At 37.5% G+C, this 17076-nt stretch overlaps 1 protein-coding gene across 28 annotated transcripts in view; it reads left to right on the top strand.

The window, feature by feature from the left end:
* COL24A1 (collagen type XXIV alpha 1 chain) overlaps nucleotides 1–17076 on the top strand; it is a 401096-nt gene that overhangs the window by 67467 nt on the left and 316553 nt on the right. For 24 of the 28 annotated variants that reach the window (XR_015160374.1, XM_086390890.1, XM_086390884.1 and 21 more), the window contains one exon: nucleotides 13713–13766. The exons of the other annotated variants lie outside the window; for them this stretch is intronic. Coding sequence is in view for 13 of the 24 variants with exons in the window: in XM_086390890.1 (XP_086247016.1) it covers nucleotides 13713–13766 (54 nt within the window). In the remaining 11 variants the exon portion in view is untranslated. The remainder of the gene's footprint in view (nucleotides 1–13712; nucleotides 13767–17076) is intronic. 28 annotated transcript variants of the gene reach the window in all.

Below are 17076 nucleotides of genomic sequence, written 5' to 3'. Positions count from 1 at the left end.
TTATTTGTTGTTTTTCCCTTGCTGCTTTTAATATTTGTTCTTTGTGTTTGATCTTTGTTAATTTGATTAATATGTGTCTTGGGGTGTTTCGCCTTGGGTTTATCCTGTTTGGGACTCTCTGGGTTTCTTGGACTTGAGTGATTATTTCCTTCCCCATTTTACGGAAGTTTTCAACTATTATCTCCTCAAGTATTTTCTCATGGTCTTTCTTTTTGTCTTCTTCTTCTGGGACCCCTATGATTTGAATGTTGTAGCATTTAATATTATTCTGGAGGTCTCTGAGATTGTCCTCATTGCTTTTAATTTGTTTTTCTTTTATCCTCTCTGATTCATTTATTTCTACCATTCTATCTTCTCATTCACTAATCCTGTCTTCTGCCTCTGTTATTCTACTATTTGTTGCCTCCAGAGTGTTTTTAATTTCATTTATTGCATTATTCATTATATATTGACTCTTTTTTATTTCTTCTAAGTCCTTGTTAAACCTTTCTTGCATCTTCTCAATCCTTGTCTCCAGGCTATTTATCTGTGATTCCATTTTGATTTCAAGATTTTGGATCAATTTCACTATCATTGTTCGGAATTCTTTATCAGGTAGATTCCCTGTCTCTTCCTCTTTTGTTTGGTTTGGTGGACATTTATCCTATTCCTTTATCTGCTGGGTATTCCTTTGTCTCTTCATCTTGTTTAAATTGCTGAGTTTGGGGTGTCCTTTCTGTATTCTGGCAGTTTGTGGAGTTCTCTTTATTGTGGCGTTTCCTCACTGTGTGTGAGTTTGTACAGGTGGCTTGTCAAGGTTTCTAGGTTAGGGAAGCTTCTGTTGGTGTTCTCGTGGGTGGAGCTGTATTTCTTCTCTCTGGAGTGCAGTGAAGTGTCCAGTAATGAGTTATGAGATGTCTATGGTTTTCGGGTGACTTTGGGCAGCCTGTATATTGGAGCTCAGGGCTGTGTTCCTGTGTTGCTGGAGAATTTGCTAGGTATGTCTTGCTCTGGAACTTGTTGGCCCTTGTGTGGTGCTTGGTTTCAGTGTAGGTATGGAGGCGTTTGATGAGCTCCTGTCAATTAATGCTCCTTGGAGTCAGGAGTTCCCTGGAGTCAGGGTTTGGACTTAAGCGTCCTGCTTCCAGTTATTGGTCTTATTTTTACAGTAGTTTCAAAACTTCTCCTTCTATACAGCACCATTGATAAAACATCTACGTTAAAGATGAAAAGTTTCTCTACCATGAGGGTCACCCAGAAAGGTTTACAGCGTTACATGGAGAAGAGAAGAGGGAGGAGGGAGTTAGAGGTGACCTGAATGAGATGAGGTGGAATCAATAGAGGAGAGAGTGGGCTAGCCAGTAATCACTTCCTTATGTGCACTCCACAACTGGACCGCTCAGAGATGTTCACGGAGTTATACAGAGAAGAGAAGAAGGAGGAAGGAGACAGAGGTGGCCAGGAGGATAAAAGGGGGGAATGAAAAGGAGGGAGACAGATCCAGCCAGTAATCAGTTCCCTAAGTGTTCTCCACCATCTGGAACACACAGAAATTCACAGAGTTGGGTAGAGTAGAGAGGGGTTAGGAAGGAGACACAGGCGACCTGGTGGAGAAAAAGGAGAGTCCAAAGGGAGAGAGAGCAGTCAAGCCAGTAATCTCGCTCCCTAGTGAAAAATGGGTACTGAAGATTGGGTTCGTAAAGGTACAAAATTGGTAACAAATACATAAAAGCAAAAATTAAAAATCTAGAGTAGAGTTTGGAATTTCAAAAATATGATGTTAAAGAAAAGAAGAAGGAAAAGAAAGAGAAAAAAAATGATCAAACAAAAACAAGGTCGCAAAAATTATAAAGAAAATATAGTTACAAAATTTCTAACTAATACCAAAAAGCAAAAGTTAAAAATCTAGAGTAGAGTTTGGAATTTCAAAAATACAATGTTAAAAAAAAAAAGAAGAAAAAGAGAGAAAAACAAAAACAAGCAAAGTGGCAAAAATTATAAAGAAAATACAGGTACAAAATTGATATCAAATACCAAAAAGCATAAATTAAAAATCTAGAGTAGAGTTTGGAATTTCAGATATACAATGTTATATAAAAGAAGAAGAGAAAGAAACAGAGAAAAGAAAAAAAAAGTCACAGAAATTATTAAAAAAAAACTATAGGTACAAAATTGATAACAAATACCAAAAAGCTAAAATTAAAAATCTAGAGTAGAGTTTGGAATTTCAAAAATACAATGTTAAAGAAAAGAAAAAAAAAAAAAAAAAAAAACCAAGGTCAAAAAAATTATAAAAAATATATATATGAAGTTTGCTTTAAAAAAAAAAGGGTCTTTTTTTTTTTTTGCAAAGCAATAGGTTATAAAAGTGAAAATTAAAGGAATAATAGAGGACTTAATTTTTTTTTAATAAAAAAAAAAAGAATGATCGTAAAAATATATCTAGGACTTTCTCTGGTTTTGTTGTGAGTATTGTGGGTTCAGTTCATTTTTGGCTAGTTCCTTGGTCTGACTTATATTTCTCAAGATCTATAGGCCCCTTCCTATGTAGTCGGTAGTAAACACAGGGTTTTAATCTATTGCCTATAGCTGTTATAGCTTCTTCTGTTTGCTGGTCTCTTCAGTGTCTGGTTTCCACCCTGACATGAAGTGGACGGTGGAGGACACTTTTTTTTTTTTTTCCAGGCTCACTTGTTCCATCGCACTGTGGGGAGGGAGGGAGGGATGCTGCAAACAAATAACACTGGCGTGTGCTTGCAGTGCCTCAGCCACATTGGGTCTGCCCCCAGTCACGGTGCGTGTAGCCTCCCTGCCCACACTGCTCAGGCTCTAGGTTGCTCCGCTGGGAACCATCCGTGGCCGGCCCTGGGCTGCCTGCACCTCCCAGGTCCAAGCCGCTCAGGTTCAGGCACTCGGGTAGTCCTCAGAGGCACAGACTCTGTTGGGCCTGCGTTTTGTGCCCTTCCCAGGTCCGAGCAGCTCAGGTGATGAGGTGTCTGGCGAGCGTGATTGCTGTGACTTATCACCTCCCCACCGCTCGGTTATCTAGGTGTACAACCAGTGCACCTTCTCAGGCAGATGTTGACCGTCCAGACCCCCAAGAAGTTTTAGTTAGCAAAGAAGCCTGCTTACAGTTTTATAGATAACATCTCTCTGGGGTTGCGATTGCCCCCTTCCGGTTCTGGCTGCCTGTCACTGGCGGGGGATGGTCTGCCGCCAGCTATCTCTGTTCAGTCCTTTGTTCCGTGCACGGGCCTGGCAGTGTCTTAGGTTAGAGCTGGCTTTTCGCGTGGTAGATATCCCACAGTCTGGTTTGCTAGCCCAAATTATTTCACTCAGATAGTGCTCAGGTTATTCAGGCCAGATCCTTACTCTAAGCGACGCAGCCCGCGCCGCGCCTCCCTGCCCAGCCCCCTCTTGCTAGTGGCGTGTGCAGGCATCTGCGCTGCTTCTCCCCTGGGGGAGTTACCGTAGGGCTCCCAATCTGCGGGTTTTAATTGTTTATTTATTTTTACTCCCTGTTATGTTGCCCTCTGTGCTTCCAAAGCTCGGCACAGATTCGGCAGTGAGAAGGTTTCCTGATGTTTGGAAACTTCTCTCTTTTTAAGACTCCCTTCCTGGGTTGGAACTCCATCCCTCCCTCTTTTGTCTCTTTTTTTGTCTTTTATATTTTTTCCTACCTCCTTTCGAAGACTTGGGTTGCTTTTCTGGGTGCCTGATGTCCTCTGCCGGCATTCAGAAGTTGTTTTGTGGAATTTACTCGGCGTTTAAATGTTCTTTGATGAATTTGTGGGGGAGAAAGTGTTCTCCCCTTCCTAATCCTCCACCATCTTAGCTCCTCCCCTAATTCTCATCTTTTTGAAGTCTAATGTGTTAGTAATATAGGCACACCAACTTTTTAGTGCTTTTTGTCTGTATACTATATAAATTTCCTTTCCTTTCCTTTTCTATATTTAAATTGCATCTCTTATAGATATTGTGTAGTGGGATCTTCAAGTTTATCCAGGCTGATGATCTCTGATTTTTCATTAGAGCATTAAGTTCATTTATACTTGTATAATTTTTGTATGATTGGGTCTTACTCTTCTGCATTGTCATTTCTTTTCTATTTCTCCCGTATGTTTGGCTCCTTTATTCCTTTTTTCTACCTTCTTTTTGGATAATCAAATATTTTTTATTATTCGATTTAATTTCTCTCTTGGCATTTCAGCTGTATCTCTGATCTTTAGTCATTGCTTTAGGGATTACAATATGCATTATTAACTTATTGTTGTTTACTTGGAATTAATATGGTAATATTTCATGTAGAATATGACTCATACAATTATTTACCTATTATTCTCCCATATTTTGTGTTGTTATTTATTTTACATCTATATCATTATAAACCCAATAGTACAATGCAATAATTTCTGTATTAAGTAATCAGTCTTTTAAGGAAATTAGAAGAAACAAGCAAGGGATTTATTTTCATTTCCAGAGCTCTTAATTCCTTCTTATAGATCTGAGTTTCTATCTGGTGTCACTTCTCATTCGCTAGAAGAAATTCCTTCAATATTCTTGGAGTACAGTTCTACTGGCGATGATTTCTCTTGGTTTTTGTTTACCTGAAATTTGTCTACATTTTTTTGAAGGATGGTTAAAAATTTATTGAGTAAAGAAATCTTGGTTGAGAATGTTTTTCTTCAAGTACTTTAAGCATGTCTGCTTGTTCTCATCGTTTGGCCTTTACTGTTTCTGATGAGAATTTAGCCAACATTATTATTTCTTTCAATATGATGTGTAATTTTTCACAGAATATCTTAAGGCTTTTATCTTAATCTGGCTTTTAGTAGCTTTACTATGATATATGAAGGGTTTGAATCCTTTAGATGTTTCTTATTTGGGCTTCACTGAATGCCTTTTAACCTATTAAAAAATTGTTAAATAAATTTGGGGCATTTTTGGCCATTACTTTTTCAAATAATCTTTCTGTCCCATTATTTCTCTCCTTTCCTTCTGGGACTCCATTTACATGTATGTTAGACTACTCAATATTGTCCCATAGGTCACTAGATCTCTGTTCATTTTTGCCATGTATTTTTTTCCTCTTCTTCAGATAACTTCTATGGATCTACCTTTAAGTTCACTAAACTTTACTTCTGCCTTCTCTAACATGGTGTTAATACCATCCAGTAAATTTTTATTTCAGATATTTTATCATCTGTTCTAGGTTTTTAGTTGCTTTTTTATATAGTTTTCATCTGTCTGTTGATAATTGTTCACTCATTATGATCATCCTTTCCTTTAAGTCCTTGAACATATTTATTCAGTTCAGTTCAGTTCAGTTGCTCAGTCAGTAATTAATAAAATCCTCAACTGCTAATTCTAACATCAGTCCTCTTGAGGACTTGACCTCTTTTTGTCTTTGTGTCTGCTTAGTCATGTCCAACTCTTTGCAACCCTTTGGACTGTAGCCCACCAGGCTCCTCTGTCCATGGAATATCCTAGGCAAGAATAGTGAAGTGAATTGCTATTTCTTCCTATGGGAGATCTTCCCAAACCAGGGATCAAACCCACGTCTTTTGTGTCTCCTGCATTGCAGGAGGATTCTTGACCTGCTTAGACATCAGGGAAACCCTTTTTGTCCTTTGGAGACTTGATTTTTGTTCTGTATGCACTGAAATAACTGGCTTATCACCTTAAACTTTTACAGGTTTAGAAACACTTAAAGGGCATATTTCAGTGTTTGCTTGCAGTTTTAGTGCAAGTCCATTAGTCCAAGAATATAGTATTTGCTTCTAAAGTATAACTCTTCCTCAGTTTTAGGGGAAAGGTGTTTATTCAAATATTTACCATGTTCCTCTAAAATGATGTGGATCAAACCCCAAACTTTCCTCTGTAATGAGCAGCAGCTCAAATTTGTTAATTCTCTTAGCCCTTTAGCTGTTGCCTTCTGCCAAGCTTTTTGGAATCTATCTCATGAAAATGCATGTCAGGATCAGCCAAGAATTGAAGAAAGTCTATATTTAAGTTTTTGGGGAAGCTGACTTTCTTTCTAGGATTTTCTCCCTTAATTTACAATCATTCTGGTACTCCTACACTCTGTCTTCTGATACCATTAGCCAAAAAGTTTGTTTTTCTGCTTGAATTCCAGCTACTCCATGCAGACTTGGAAATGTCCTTAGGAGAAAGGCTGTGTAAATGTGTATTACACCAAGTGTGGATTCTTCTTTCAAAAATTGAATACCCTCCAGCCTTTTTTTTTTAAATTGTTCTCCTGTGTTTTCAAGTAGTTGTTTTATGTATCCTGTTTTGAGTTCATAGTTATAATCTGCAGGAGGATTAATTGCAGACATGCAACCCTGACACTGTCAATTCCCAAGAATTGCTTTTTGATCATACTCAATTTGAGATGACTAACATCCAAGTGGAGATATATAATAAGAGTAAATGGATTTGGAGCTCAGGGAAGATATTGTAGCTAAAAGGATACATTTCAGAGTCATCATTGTATATATGGAATTTAAAGCTATTGAACTGATGAGATCACTTGGGGATGAATGTAGACATTGAAGAGAAATGTCCCAGGACTGAGTCTTGGGTTACTTCAGAATTCAATTAGGAAGATGAAGAGGAACTAATAGAGGGAACTGAGAAAGAATGATCAATAAGGTAGGATAGTAATAGGGACGAAAGCCTGAGTAGGGTAGATCTAAGAAGGAATGGCAGGAGAGGAAGTCGTCTAGTTAACACAGACAACTTTCTAGGAGTTTTCTCTAAAAGGAAACAGTATAATGGAGCAGAGAAGGGAGATGTGGGCTCAAGGAAAGTTGTTTTTTAAGATCGGAGAAATTACATTGTGTCTACTTGGCAACAGCAATTATCTTAGATGTAAAAATTAAAATAATGTAGGGAAGACAGTTCACCAATGATGTCCTGGGGAGTTTGGTTGTGATGACAGAGTATTTTGGAACAGATTAAGGAGAGATATAGTGGATTTGGTTACAAGAGCTTATCAAAGCTGAAAGCAAGATAATCAGCTGAGAGTGAAGAGAGAGAAGTTAGGAAATAATCATCTATGAAAAATGGGAAAGTGAATTGACTAAGCAACTACTGAACACATCAAAAGACAAAATAAGACAAAATCAGTATAAGTCATGAATTTAATGTGAGGTTTGTCATCATGATTGTTTTCTCTTACATTACCCACTCTGGGTAGGGTCAGAGTAAGTGGAGTTTATATTTAAGATTTTCCAGGTAAACTATGACAGAGAAAGAAACAGGCAGTGGTGTTACTTACGTATGCAAGGAATTAATTAGAATATAAGACACTGGAATTTAGGCTTTCCAGAGATGGAAAGTGAGGCCACATAGGGGATGAGAGTGAAAATGTAGTGGGATCCCATATTAGTAATTCCAGTGAGTCAAATAATTGCTAAAGTTATAAGGGCTTAGAGTGAGCTATAAAGATAAGGTGTTGGTTAGAGAGCATAAGGCTTAAAATTGAGATTATAGAGCTTGTGTAGTTATTGCTCACACTAAAGCCAAGAATATTCAAGTGGTGCTACCTCAGGATCATGTCATTTAATGTTTCCTTTGTGATACTCTCCCAATTTAGCTTATTCATACTCTGAAATTTTACATTCCAAATTATTTTCAGTATTTCTGCTTCATCAGTAATTCATCCAAATGTTCTCTGCTTTTCAAGATGGCCATAATTGTAAACATTTTTACGATGTTTGTGTTTACCTTGTGTTACAAAAATTGTAAATGTTTCTATATGATTGTATTTACTACTGTTATTTTTAATACTATTAAATACTATTCTAACATCTTTGTGGGTTTAATATCTTAGTTTGATTATTTAATTTATAAACATTATTTTTAATTCCAAGGAGTTTGTAAAAAGCCAATCAAGTGTGGCTAGAAGTGTTTCAGGAATCATAGAATAAATACAAAATAAGAGGAAATATAAGTAAGAAATTTTGGAGTGTTTCCCTTAAATGCAGAAAAGTATGTCCTACTTCCTTGACGTTTCAGACAAAATTGGCATGTTCAATAATCTCTTTCTTATGCATTTTATGCTAGGATCAGTGCACAACTGGCCAGGTTAAAAACATTTTCCTCATGCTGACTTAAATTTCTGGTTCTAGATTATGACTTTATCAGTACACTCAAGTGTCTTTGTGTGTCAGTAAAAGAGACTTGACATATCTCTTTAAATATGTTGCCAAGAGGTATAAAGCTTACGAATAAGAAAACAGTTTGTCTTTACATCTGGTTTTTATTGCTTAATTGATTACTTTCTTCCACTTTTCAGTGATTTTTTTTAAGTGGAAGATGAAATGTCAGATTAGAAGATGATGTCAAGAAAGTTGAAAGATAATTATATTAAGGAAGTTGATATATAATAGAAAACTCAGGGCTTACCCGATAGCTCAGTTGGTAAAGAATCCACCTGCAATGCAGGAGATCCTGGTTTGATTCCTGGGTTGAGAACATCCGCTAGAGAAGGAATAGGCCACCCACTCCAGTATTCTTGGGCTTTCCTGGTGGCTCAGCTGGTAAATAATCTGCCTGCAATGAGGGAGACCTGGGTTCAATCCCTGGGTAGGGAAGATCCCCTGGAGAAGGGAAAGGCTACCCACTCCAGTATTCTGGCCTGGAGAATTCCTTGGACTGTGTAGTCCATGGGGTCACAAAGAATCAGACACAACTGAGTGACTTTCACTTTCAGAAAATTCAGATTGGACCTAAAAATAAGAGTTTTTAGTGTAAGAATTAAAAGTAAAAACATTGGCCATAAAAAGTTTTATTCAAATTTCTCAATGGCTGTCATTTAAGTTCTTTTTAAATTTTTTTAAAATATTACTTCAAATCAATTAGTTAGGCTTTATAATAGAAAATTAAAATGTGTAAAAAAATACAATTTTACTTTAACAGATATTGTGATAATGAGAAACAAAGTTGACCCAATTTATTGATACTTTTCTAGACAGTCTTAATTAATATTTTTGCACCTTATTGCTTTATCTATAAAGGGATTTGCTAGATAAGCTCTAAAATTTCATGAGTTCTAAGTTTCTTTTTTTTAGATGAAGAGTTCAGTTCTTAAATACTAAGATAATCCTAAATCCATTTGTGAGGTCCTATAATTTTGTAACCAATGATCTAAAATTGTACTAGTGGTGGAAGTAGTGATTAGCTATGAAAGGGAACAGGTCAGACTGGAAAACAACTTTTTCCTTAAACATTTTTTTTTTGATGCTTAAATTAAAATATTTTACGCTTTTTTTTTTTTTGGCACTTCTGCCAATGAAGACTTGTTTCTAATCTGTAAAATGAAAAGACTTACTGGAGAACATGAAGGACTTTTTGTCTTCCTTTCATTAGAGTGCTGTTGGAAAGCATTCCTCCCATATCCACTCCCCACCTCTAACTTTAAGCTGTTACTGCTGCTGCTAAGTCACTTCAGTCGTGTCCGACTCCGTGCGACCCCATAGACGGCAGCCCACCAGGCTCCCCCATCCTTGGGGTTCTCCAGGCAAGAACACTGGAGTGGGTTGCCATTTCCTTCTCCAATGCATGAAAGTGAAAAGTGAAAGTGAAGTCGATCAGTCGTGTCCGACTCCTAGCGACCCCATGGACTGCAGCCTACCAGGCTCCTCTGTCCATGGGATTCTCCAGGCAAGAGTACTGGAGTGGGGTGCCATTGCCTTCTCCAAACTTTAAGCTGTAGGCCTCACATTTTATTTCACTGAGAAATTAGAAGCAGTCAGATGAGAATTAGCTCTTATGTTTTTTCCCATTACCAAGGCTAGCGACCTGACATCTGTACCCATATATTCTACCTTTGGAATTGTTGTTTGAACCAGATTAATTGTCCCTACTGAAATGTCTCTGCTTGGACCCTGGATCCGTGAGACATACTCAAGAGAAGTACGCATTTCTCCCAACTTATGCTCAATTTTTCCCTCTTTCCTAGATCGTTGCTGTCAACAAAATAGCTTGATATACTAGTTTCCATGTTAAAATTTTTTGAAAGCCTAAGGCTTCTCTTTGAACTCACATCTTTCTCACAAAATAAGGTGTACTCCCCTTTTTTCTCTACTTGTCTTATTAGTCAAAGCTCCTGTCTTACCACCCATGACTTTCACATATTCTTGACCACTCCACTGATATGGTACCTGTCAAGGTCACCAACCACTTCTGTCTTTCTCAACAGCATCTCACCCAGACTTGTTTTTCAGGAGCTGTGGACACAGTTGGCCATGGCTTCATTCTGAAAATGTCTTCTCTACGCTTGGAGGCCCCGTAGTCACTTTGTTTGCCTTTCCGACTGACCTGCTGTATCACTTCATTCTCCCTTTCTGTCTTTCCTCCTACAGTTTTTAAATATTGGAACATATTTAGTGAACCATCCTCCTTCTGCTTTTCTCTGTATTTACATCTAGTTTCAATTGTTGTTCAGTCATTCAGTCGTGTCTGACTCTTTGCAACCCCATGGACTGCAGCATACCAGGCTTCCCTATCCTTCACTATCTCCTGGAGTGTGCTTAAACTCATGTTCAATTGAGTAGATGATGCCATCCAACCATCTCATCCTCTGTCACCCCCTTCTCCTACGTTAAATCTTTCCCAGCATCAGAGTCTTTTCCAGTCAGTCAGCTCTTTGCATCAGAAGCCCAAGTATTGGAGCTTCAGCTTTGGCATCAGTTCTTCTAGTGAATATTTAGGGTTGATTTACTTTAGGATTGACTGGATTGATCACTTTGCTGTAAGGAACTCTCGAGAGTCTTCTCTAGCACTGCACTTTGAAAGCATCAGTTCTTCAGTGCTCAGCCTTCTTTATGATCGAACTCTCACATCCGTACATGACTACTGAATAAACCATAGCTTTGACTAAACAGACCTTTGTCAGCAACATAATGACTCTGCTTTTGAATATGCTGTCTAGGTTTGCCATAGCTTTTCTTCCAAGGAGAAAGTGTCCTTTAATTTCATGGCTGCAGTCACCCTCTACAGTGATTTTGGAGCCCAAGAAAATAGTCTGTCACTGTTGCCATTTTTTCCCCATCTATTTGCTATGAAGTGATGGGACCGGATGGTGTGATCTTCACTTTTTGAATGTTGAGTTTTAAGCTAACTTTTTCACTCTCCTCTTTCATTATGGTTTCATATACAATTTATATTCTGGTGACTTTTGATTTCCAGACTCAGCATCCAACAGTACACACAGTATCTCCACTTGAAAATCCAAGAGACACCTTGCTTTTAACATGTCCAAGAGAGAACTACAGCTGATATCTAGTCCTTCTCTTCTCCCTGATCTTTTCCATTAATCATTTCCCCATTGTTTATGGACTAGATGCCAATCTGTCTCTTTCACTTCCCATCCTGGGGAAAAAAATTCTGTCAGCTCTGCCTTCAATATGTGTTTTGAATTTGCAACTCCCATAATGTCTCTTCAACACTATAGCCAATGGTATATCAGAAGATAGATCGGAGTAAAAGCCAAGCCACAAATAAGGCCTAATAATTCCCTTTGTGTTCCAGCCCAATTTGTCTCTCTGAAGTACACACCTCTCTCTCTCCCCTTTGCTCCTGTTACATTGGGTAGCCTGCTGTTTTTCAGGTAAATCTCAGGCCCTTTGCACGTACTCTTCCTCTGCTGGGGATGCTCTTTGTGATCTTCCTCCAGATAAATTTACAACTCCCTCCCTTACGTCTTTCAGTTCTCTGGTCAGATACCCTTCTTAGGGATGGTTCTGCCCACTGTACACAAGAAGGGAGACCTCAAAGCCCCTGCTGGTCACAGTTCCCTTCTCCAGCTCCTGCTTTCTCTCTGACGCTTATCTATACAAGAAACTGTATTTTAAATGTTTCTTTTATAGATAGTTGTTTATTCTTTTTTTTTTAATCACAGTGTAATGTCAGCCTAAAGAGAACAGATAATTTACCTGTTTTGTTCATTCCTAAGTGTTCAGGAAGTTGTTCAGTAAATATCTGTGGAGTGAAAGAAAAAAAAATTATTCCTGAATATGTGAAGGAAGACATAACAGTTTCCCTGTTTCCCGTAGGGTGGAAATAAATTTTAGGAATGGAAAATTATCTATTATTAGCTGAGAATAGTAGTGAAGTCAGAATCTGAATGATAATCTCAATTCTTTATTTTATGAAGAGTGAAATAGAAAAGGAAATATTTTTCCTAGTGTGTAATAGTCAAATCGGAGAAGGCAATGGCACCCCACTCCAGTACACTTGCCTGGAAAATCTCATGGATGGAGGAGCCGGTGGGCTGCAGTCCATGGGGTCTCTAGGAGTTGGACACGACTGAGCGACTTCACTTTCTCTTTTCACTTTCATGCATTGGAGAAGGAAATGGCAACCCACTCCAGTGTTCTTGCCTGGAGAATCCCAGGGATGGGGGAGCCTGGTGTGCTGCCATCTCTGGGGTCACACAGAGTTGGACACGACTGAAGTGACTTAGCATAGCATAACAATAGTCAAATAGGACTGAGCAACTAAGCAATGATGAATAATAAAAAAAAGTTGATTTTACTGTTGTACCCAAAGTTTTAGATTGAAATATGAAGTCATATTTCTCTTAAAGTATAAAAGATTTCCAGAGTATGAAAAATATCTATTTTATAACAAGAAAAAGAATTTTGCCAGTTAGAGGGTTTTTTTTTGGGGGGGGGTTATTTTTTATTGTAAAAGTAATGCATGTACTTTGGGCTTCCCAGGTGGTTCAGTGGTAAAGAATCCACCTGCCAATGCAGGAGCCACAGGGAAAGATCCCCTGGAGGAAAAAATGCAACCCGCTCCAGTATTCTTGCCTCTAAAATTCTATGGTCAGAGGAGTGTGACAGGCTACAGTCCATGGGGTTGCAAAGAATAGGACACAACTGAGCATGCACACAATGAACGGTACATTGCAAGATTTTGGAAAATATTTAAACTTAGAATAATGTCTTAAAATTTGGAAAATTAGTATAAGCAGTTTTTTTTCCACTAAAAATAACATTTCCCCATTCTAAAAATTATAACTCAATATGTCACAAAGACCATAAAGAAAGCTGAGTGCTGAAGAGTTGATGCTTTTGAACTGTGGTGTTGGAGAAGACTCTTGAGAGTCCCTTGGACTGCAAGAAGATTGAACCAGTCAATCCTAAAGGAAATCAGTCCTGAATATTCATTGGAAGGACTAATGCTGAAGCTTCAATACTTTGGCCACCTGATGCAAAAAGCTGACTCATTTTAAGAGACCCTGATGCTGGGAAAGATTGATGGCAAGAGAATGGGATGACAGAAGATGAGATGGTTGGATGGCATCACTGATTCGATGGACATGAGTTTGAGCAAGCTCCGGGAGTTGGTGATGGACAGGGAGGGCTGGCGTGCTGCAGTCCATGGGGTCACAAAGAGTCAGACATGACTGAGTGACTGAACTGAACTGATGTCACAATATGTAGTTCTCAAAAGAAATGTTTCAGTTTTAGTATAACTTTATTGATTAGAAAAATCAGCTATGTCTGGGAAATTTCTAGGAATCTTCTCAACATTTAAAATTAAGGATAAATGAAATATACATTAAAAAGATAAGTAATCTATATTCATCTTAATTTAAAATGTGTAATTTTATTCAATACCATATAAACTGTATATAGTGCATGACATTACATGCAACTGACGAAGTATGATATATGTAATTTATGTTTCATCAAGTGTTTTATAACTGTTTTATTTAGGGACCTAAAGGAGATCCAGGTTTTTCCCCAGATCAAGCTCTTTCTGGAGAAAAGGTAATTACTTGTCCATGAAATAAAATCTTGTTGATATAGTTCAAGCATTTAAAAATAACTTTTACTTTTTTAAAAATATAGATTTTACTTGATTTCAAAGTATGTAATAACTATTGGATTTTAATGAAGAAATATTTGAAGAATCAAGTAAATGGTGTCATCAGCCTAACATATCAGTTAAAATCATATAATTAATCTTACTGAATGTCCATTCTTGCATGCTCTTGTGCTTCCTGCCAACTAGGAACAGATGGGGCAAAAAATTAGAACAAGATGTTTTTTGGTCCTAACCTCAAGAATGTGGCTATTAGTATGGATCCCATTATAAATTCTAATGCCATTTTACACCTTTTTTAGAATGGTTCTATGTACTTTATCTTGTTTAAGTCTCACAGTAACAGTGACGGAGGCTGTCATCATTATTTTTTTTTCCAGTTGAGAAAAGAGGATTTATGGAATTTAAGTAGTTAGCAAGTGGAAGAATTAATGATATACCTTAATTTTCTAACTTTCAATACAGTATGCTTTTCGTTTTATAATGCTCTCAAATACACACACATATGCCTTTAGGTAAAAAGAAACTAATATTTCAAAGTAACGATAGCAACAAAAATCTTTTTTAGGAGGAAGATACTGTTTTCCAGTGAGAATGAATACAAGTTGAGTATTTAGGCATATATCTGGGAAGCTTTATTTAGTCATGCACTTGATGAATGTGATACAATAATGTTTTTGTTTATGTGGTATACAGTCACAAACTTTTAAAATCCCTGAATAATTTTTGTGGTTCTTGGGTTGTAATCTGATCTTTTAATTGGTTTACATAAACTCTTGTAAATTTAAGAAAAATTACCTCACATTAATGGATATTATACCAACAAATTATCAAATTTAATCTAGAATTGTAAGAATTTCATTGCTGTGATGGAACTGAGTTCACTGACTAAGTTAGAAAAAGAATGGAAGTTTATTATTAGAAACAATATTTTCATTCATCCCTTAATTATGAGGAAGAAAATTCTTCAATCTGAGAAATATAGATACCATGTTTAAAAATGTGTAAATATGAGACATTTGATTTCTTAAAATTGAGAAATTAGACATCCACTCTCTTTTGGTGAGTGATTTAAATAATCTCCCCAAATTAAGCATTCAGATTTTATCAAATGCTTATTTTTAATATTCGCTTGTGGCCTCTCTGTACAAAGTATAGGGTGGTTCAGTGTGTGTACAGTTTCTGTACAAAATATAGGATGATTCAGTCTGTGAGTTGAGACTAGGGAGTATGTCAGTCTTGTTTTTTAAAGTTTTTGAGTTACTCATGTACAACCTGTACATATAGGAAAAAGTCATAAGATTTAAGACTTCATAACATGTTTTCATTAAGCTTTAAGTGAAATACAATTTTCAAAATGAAGACATTTCTAAAATGGTAAAATTTTAAAAATTTTCTTAGAAATCATATTTACATAAAATTAGGTTCAGTTATACTGAAGAAGCAGGATATTTATACATATACAATATAAATTCAAATAAAATATGAACAATAAATTAGTGTGAGTATAGTGGGATTGGGACCCAATTGAATTTTATCTTTAAACATTTAGCTACTTTTATAATAAATAGTCAGTGATGAAACAATATAAGCAATGCAGAGTCTAGTCCTTCAGCATGTAATATCCAGTAAGTAACAACTCTAATAGGACACACTGCTGCTGCTGCTGCTAAGTCGCGTCAGTCGTGGCCGATTCTATGTGACCCCACCAGGCTCCCCCGTCCCTGAGATTCTCCAGGCAAGATCACTGGAGTGGGTTGCCATTTCCTTCTCCAAAGCATGAAAGTGAAAAGTGAAAGTGAAGTCGCTCAGTCATGTCCGACCCTCAGTGACCCCATGGACTGCAGCCTTCAAGGCTCCTCCATCCATGGGATTTTCCAGGCAGGAGTACTGGAGTGGGGTGCCATTGCCTTCTCCCATAGAACACACATACATATTTAATTCCTTGTGGGACCTTAGTGGCAAACAAAGATAGTTTAAATAATGGCAACTTTTCCTTTCCCATAAGACAAATGTGATATTATTCTTATTCTCAGCTTTCAGATGTAGGAATTTTGAAGGGAAATCAACTGATCTACCCTTGATTAGAGCTAGTAGGGGATGAGCCTCCAGTCTTCTGTTTCCTAATGTAGCTTTCTTTTCCTTCTATCAGAGTAATAAGTATAAAAAATATATGTATAAACCCATCACGCCATAACAGATGGATGCCATATTAATAAAACATTGAACAAGAACATAAAATATTAGAACAAATGGAAAAGCACTTGATAGTTAATAATCAGAAACATTCTTTTCTGTTTATTTAACTTGACATTAAAGTAGATAATGCAATGAAACATTTATGTACTATGAATAGTACATGAATAGTCATTATGGAGTTTATTTAGGATTATTAACCAAGTATTCCTTTTCTTTCAAACAACATACTTTTTTTGCCATGCACAATAAATTTGTTACAGCAGGAAGAGGGAAAGGAACAGCGGTAAAGAAAAAGTGTACCTTAAGTAAACTGGTTTAAGGTTTTACCCCCATTCCTTTTTGATATGTTTTGTCCTTGTCATTTACACATCCTCCTCTGTGTCTCTTATTGTCACTTCCACCCACCACAGACACTCCTTGCCCCTCACTGGTGTAATTTCTCCTTCTCCTACCCTGCTCTGCAAGCCCTCATCAAATCTGGGGGAAGGGATGGGGACAGAAGGCTCTAATTTGTTGAGTCTGTGGACCAGCACAGTCCTCCCCAAAATTTTCACTGCAGTTACTCTGATTACTACAGTGGAAGGCACCAGGGCAGCCCTGGAAAGGGAAGTGCCCCTCTCCCTGCTCCAGAGTCCTAGTCCTGGACCAGGGAAAGAACCTAGTCCTGCTCCCCATCCCCCAGCTGTTCACTGATGTTCCACGTGGGAGTCCCACCAACCTGTGAGTCCTCATCTAAAAAGGCAGACCTGAGCCCTCTGCACCTGTGTTATAAAGTGCTGGTAGAATTTTTAAATAGATTTCTTTACATTTCTAAAACATGGTAAGCCTTGGAAAAGGTGGAAATTTGGGAAGTAAGGGCATTTCTAAAGAAAAGAACATCAGAGAAAAAGCAGCAGGGCCACGGACAGGGTGAAGTACTGTCCAGGTAATCAGTACTGAAAGATATAAGGGTTGGGAGCCTCAAGGAAGTTCTCAGAAAGCACGTGGAACTTGAGCCAGATTGAGGAGATCAGTAAGTAAGATCTTGACAGCCAAGATGAACTCCTACAGCATGGG

Source organism: Bos grunniens, chromosome 3, assembly GCF_055505025.1.
Source record: "Bos grunniens cultivar Pamir isolate PY7600 chromosome 3, Bosgru_T2T1.0, whole genome shotgun sequence".
Lineage (NCBI taxonomy): Eukaryota > Metazoa > Chordata > Mammalia > Artiodactyla > Bovidae > Bos > Bos grunniens.
The sequence above is the reverse complement of the archived record's forward strand: the minus strand, read 5'-3'. Positions and strand labels throughout refer to the sequence as shown.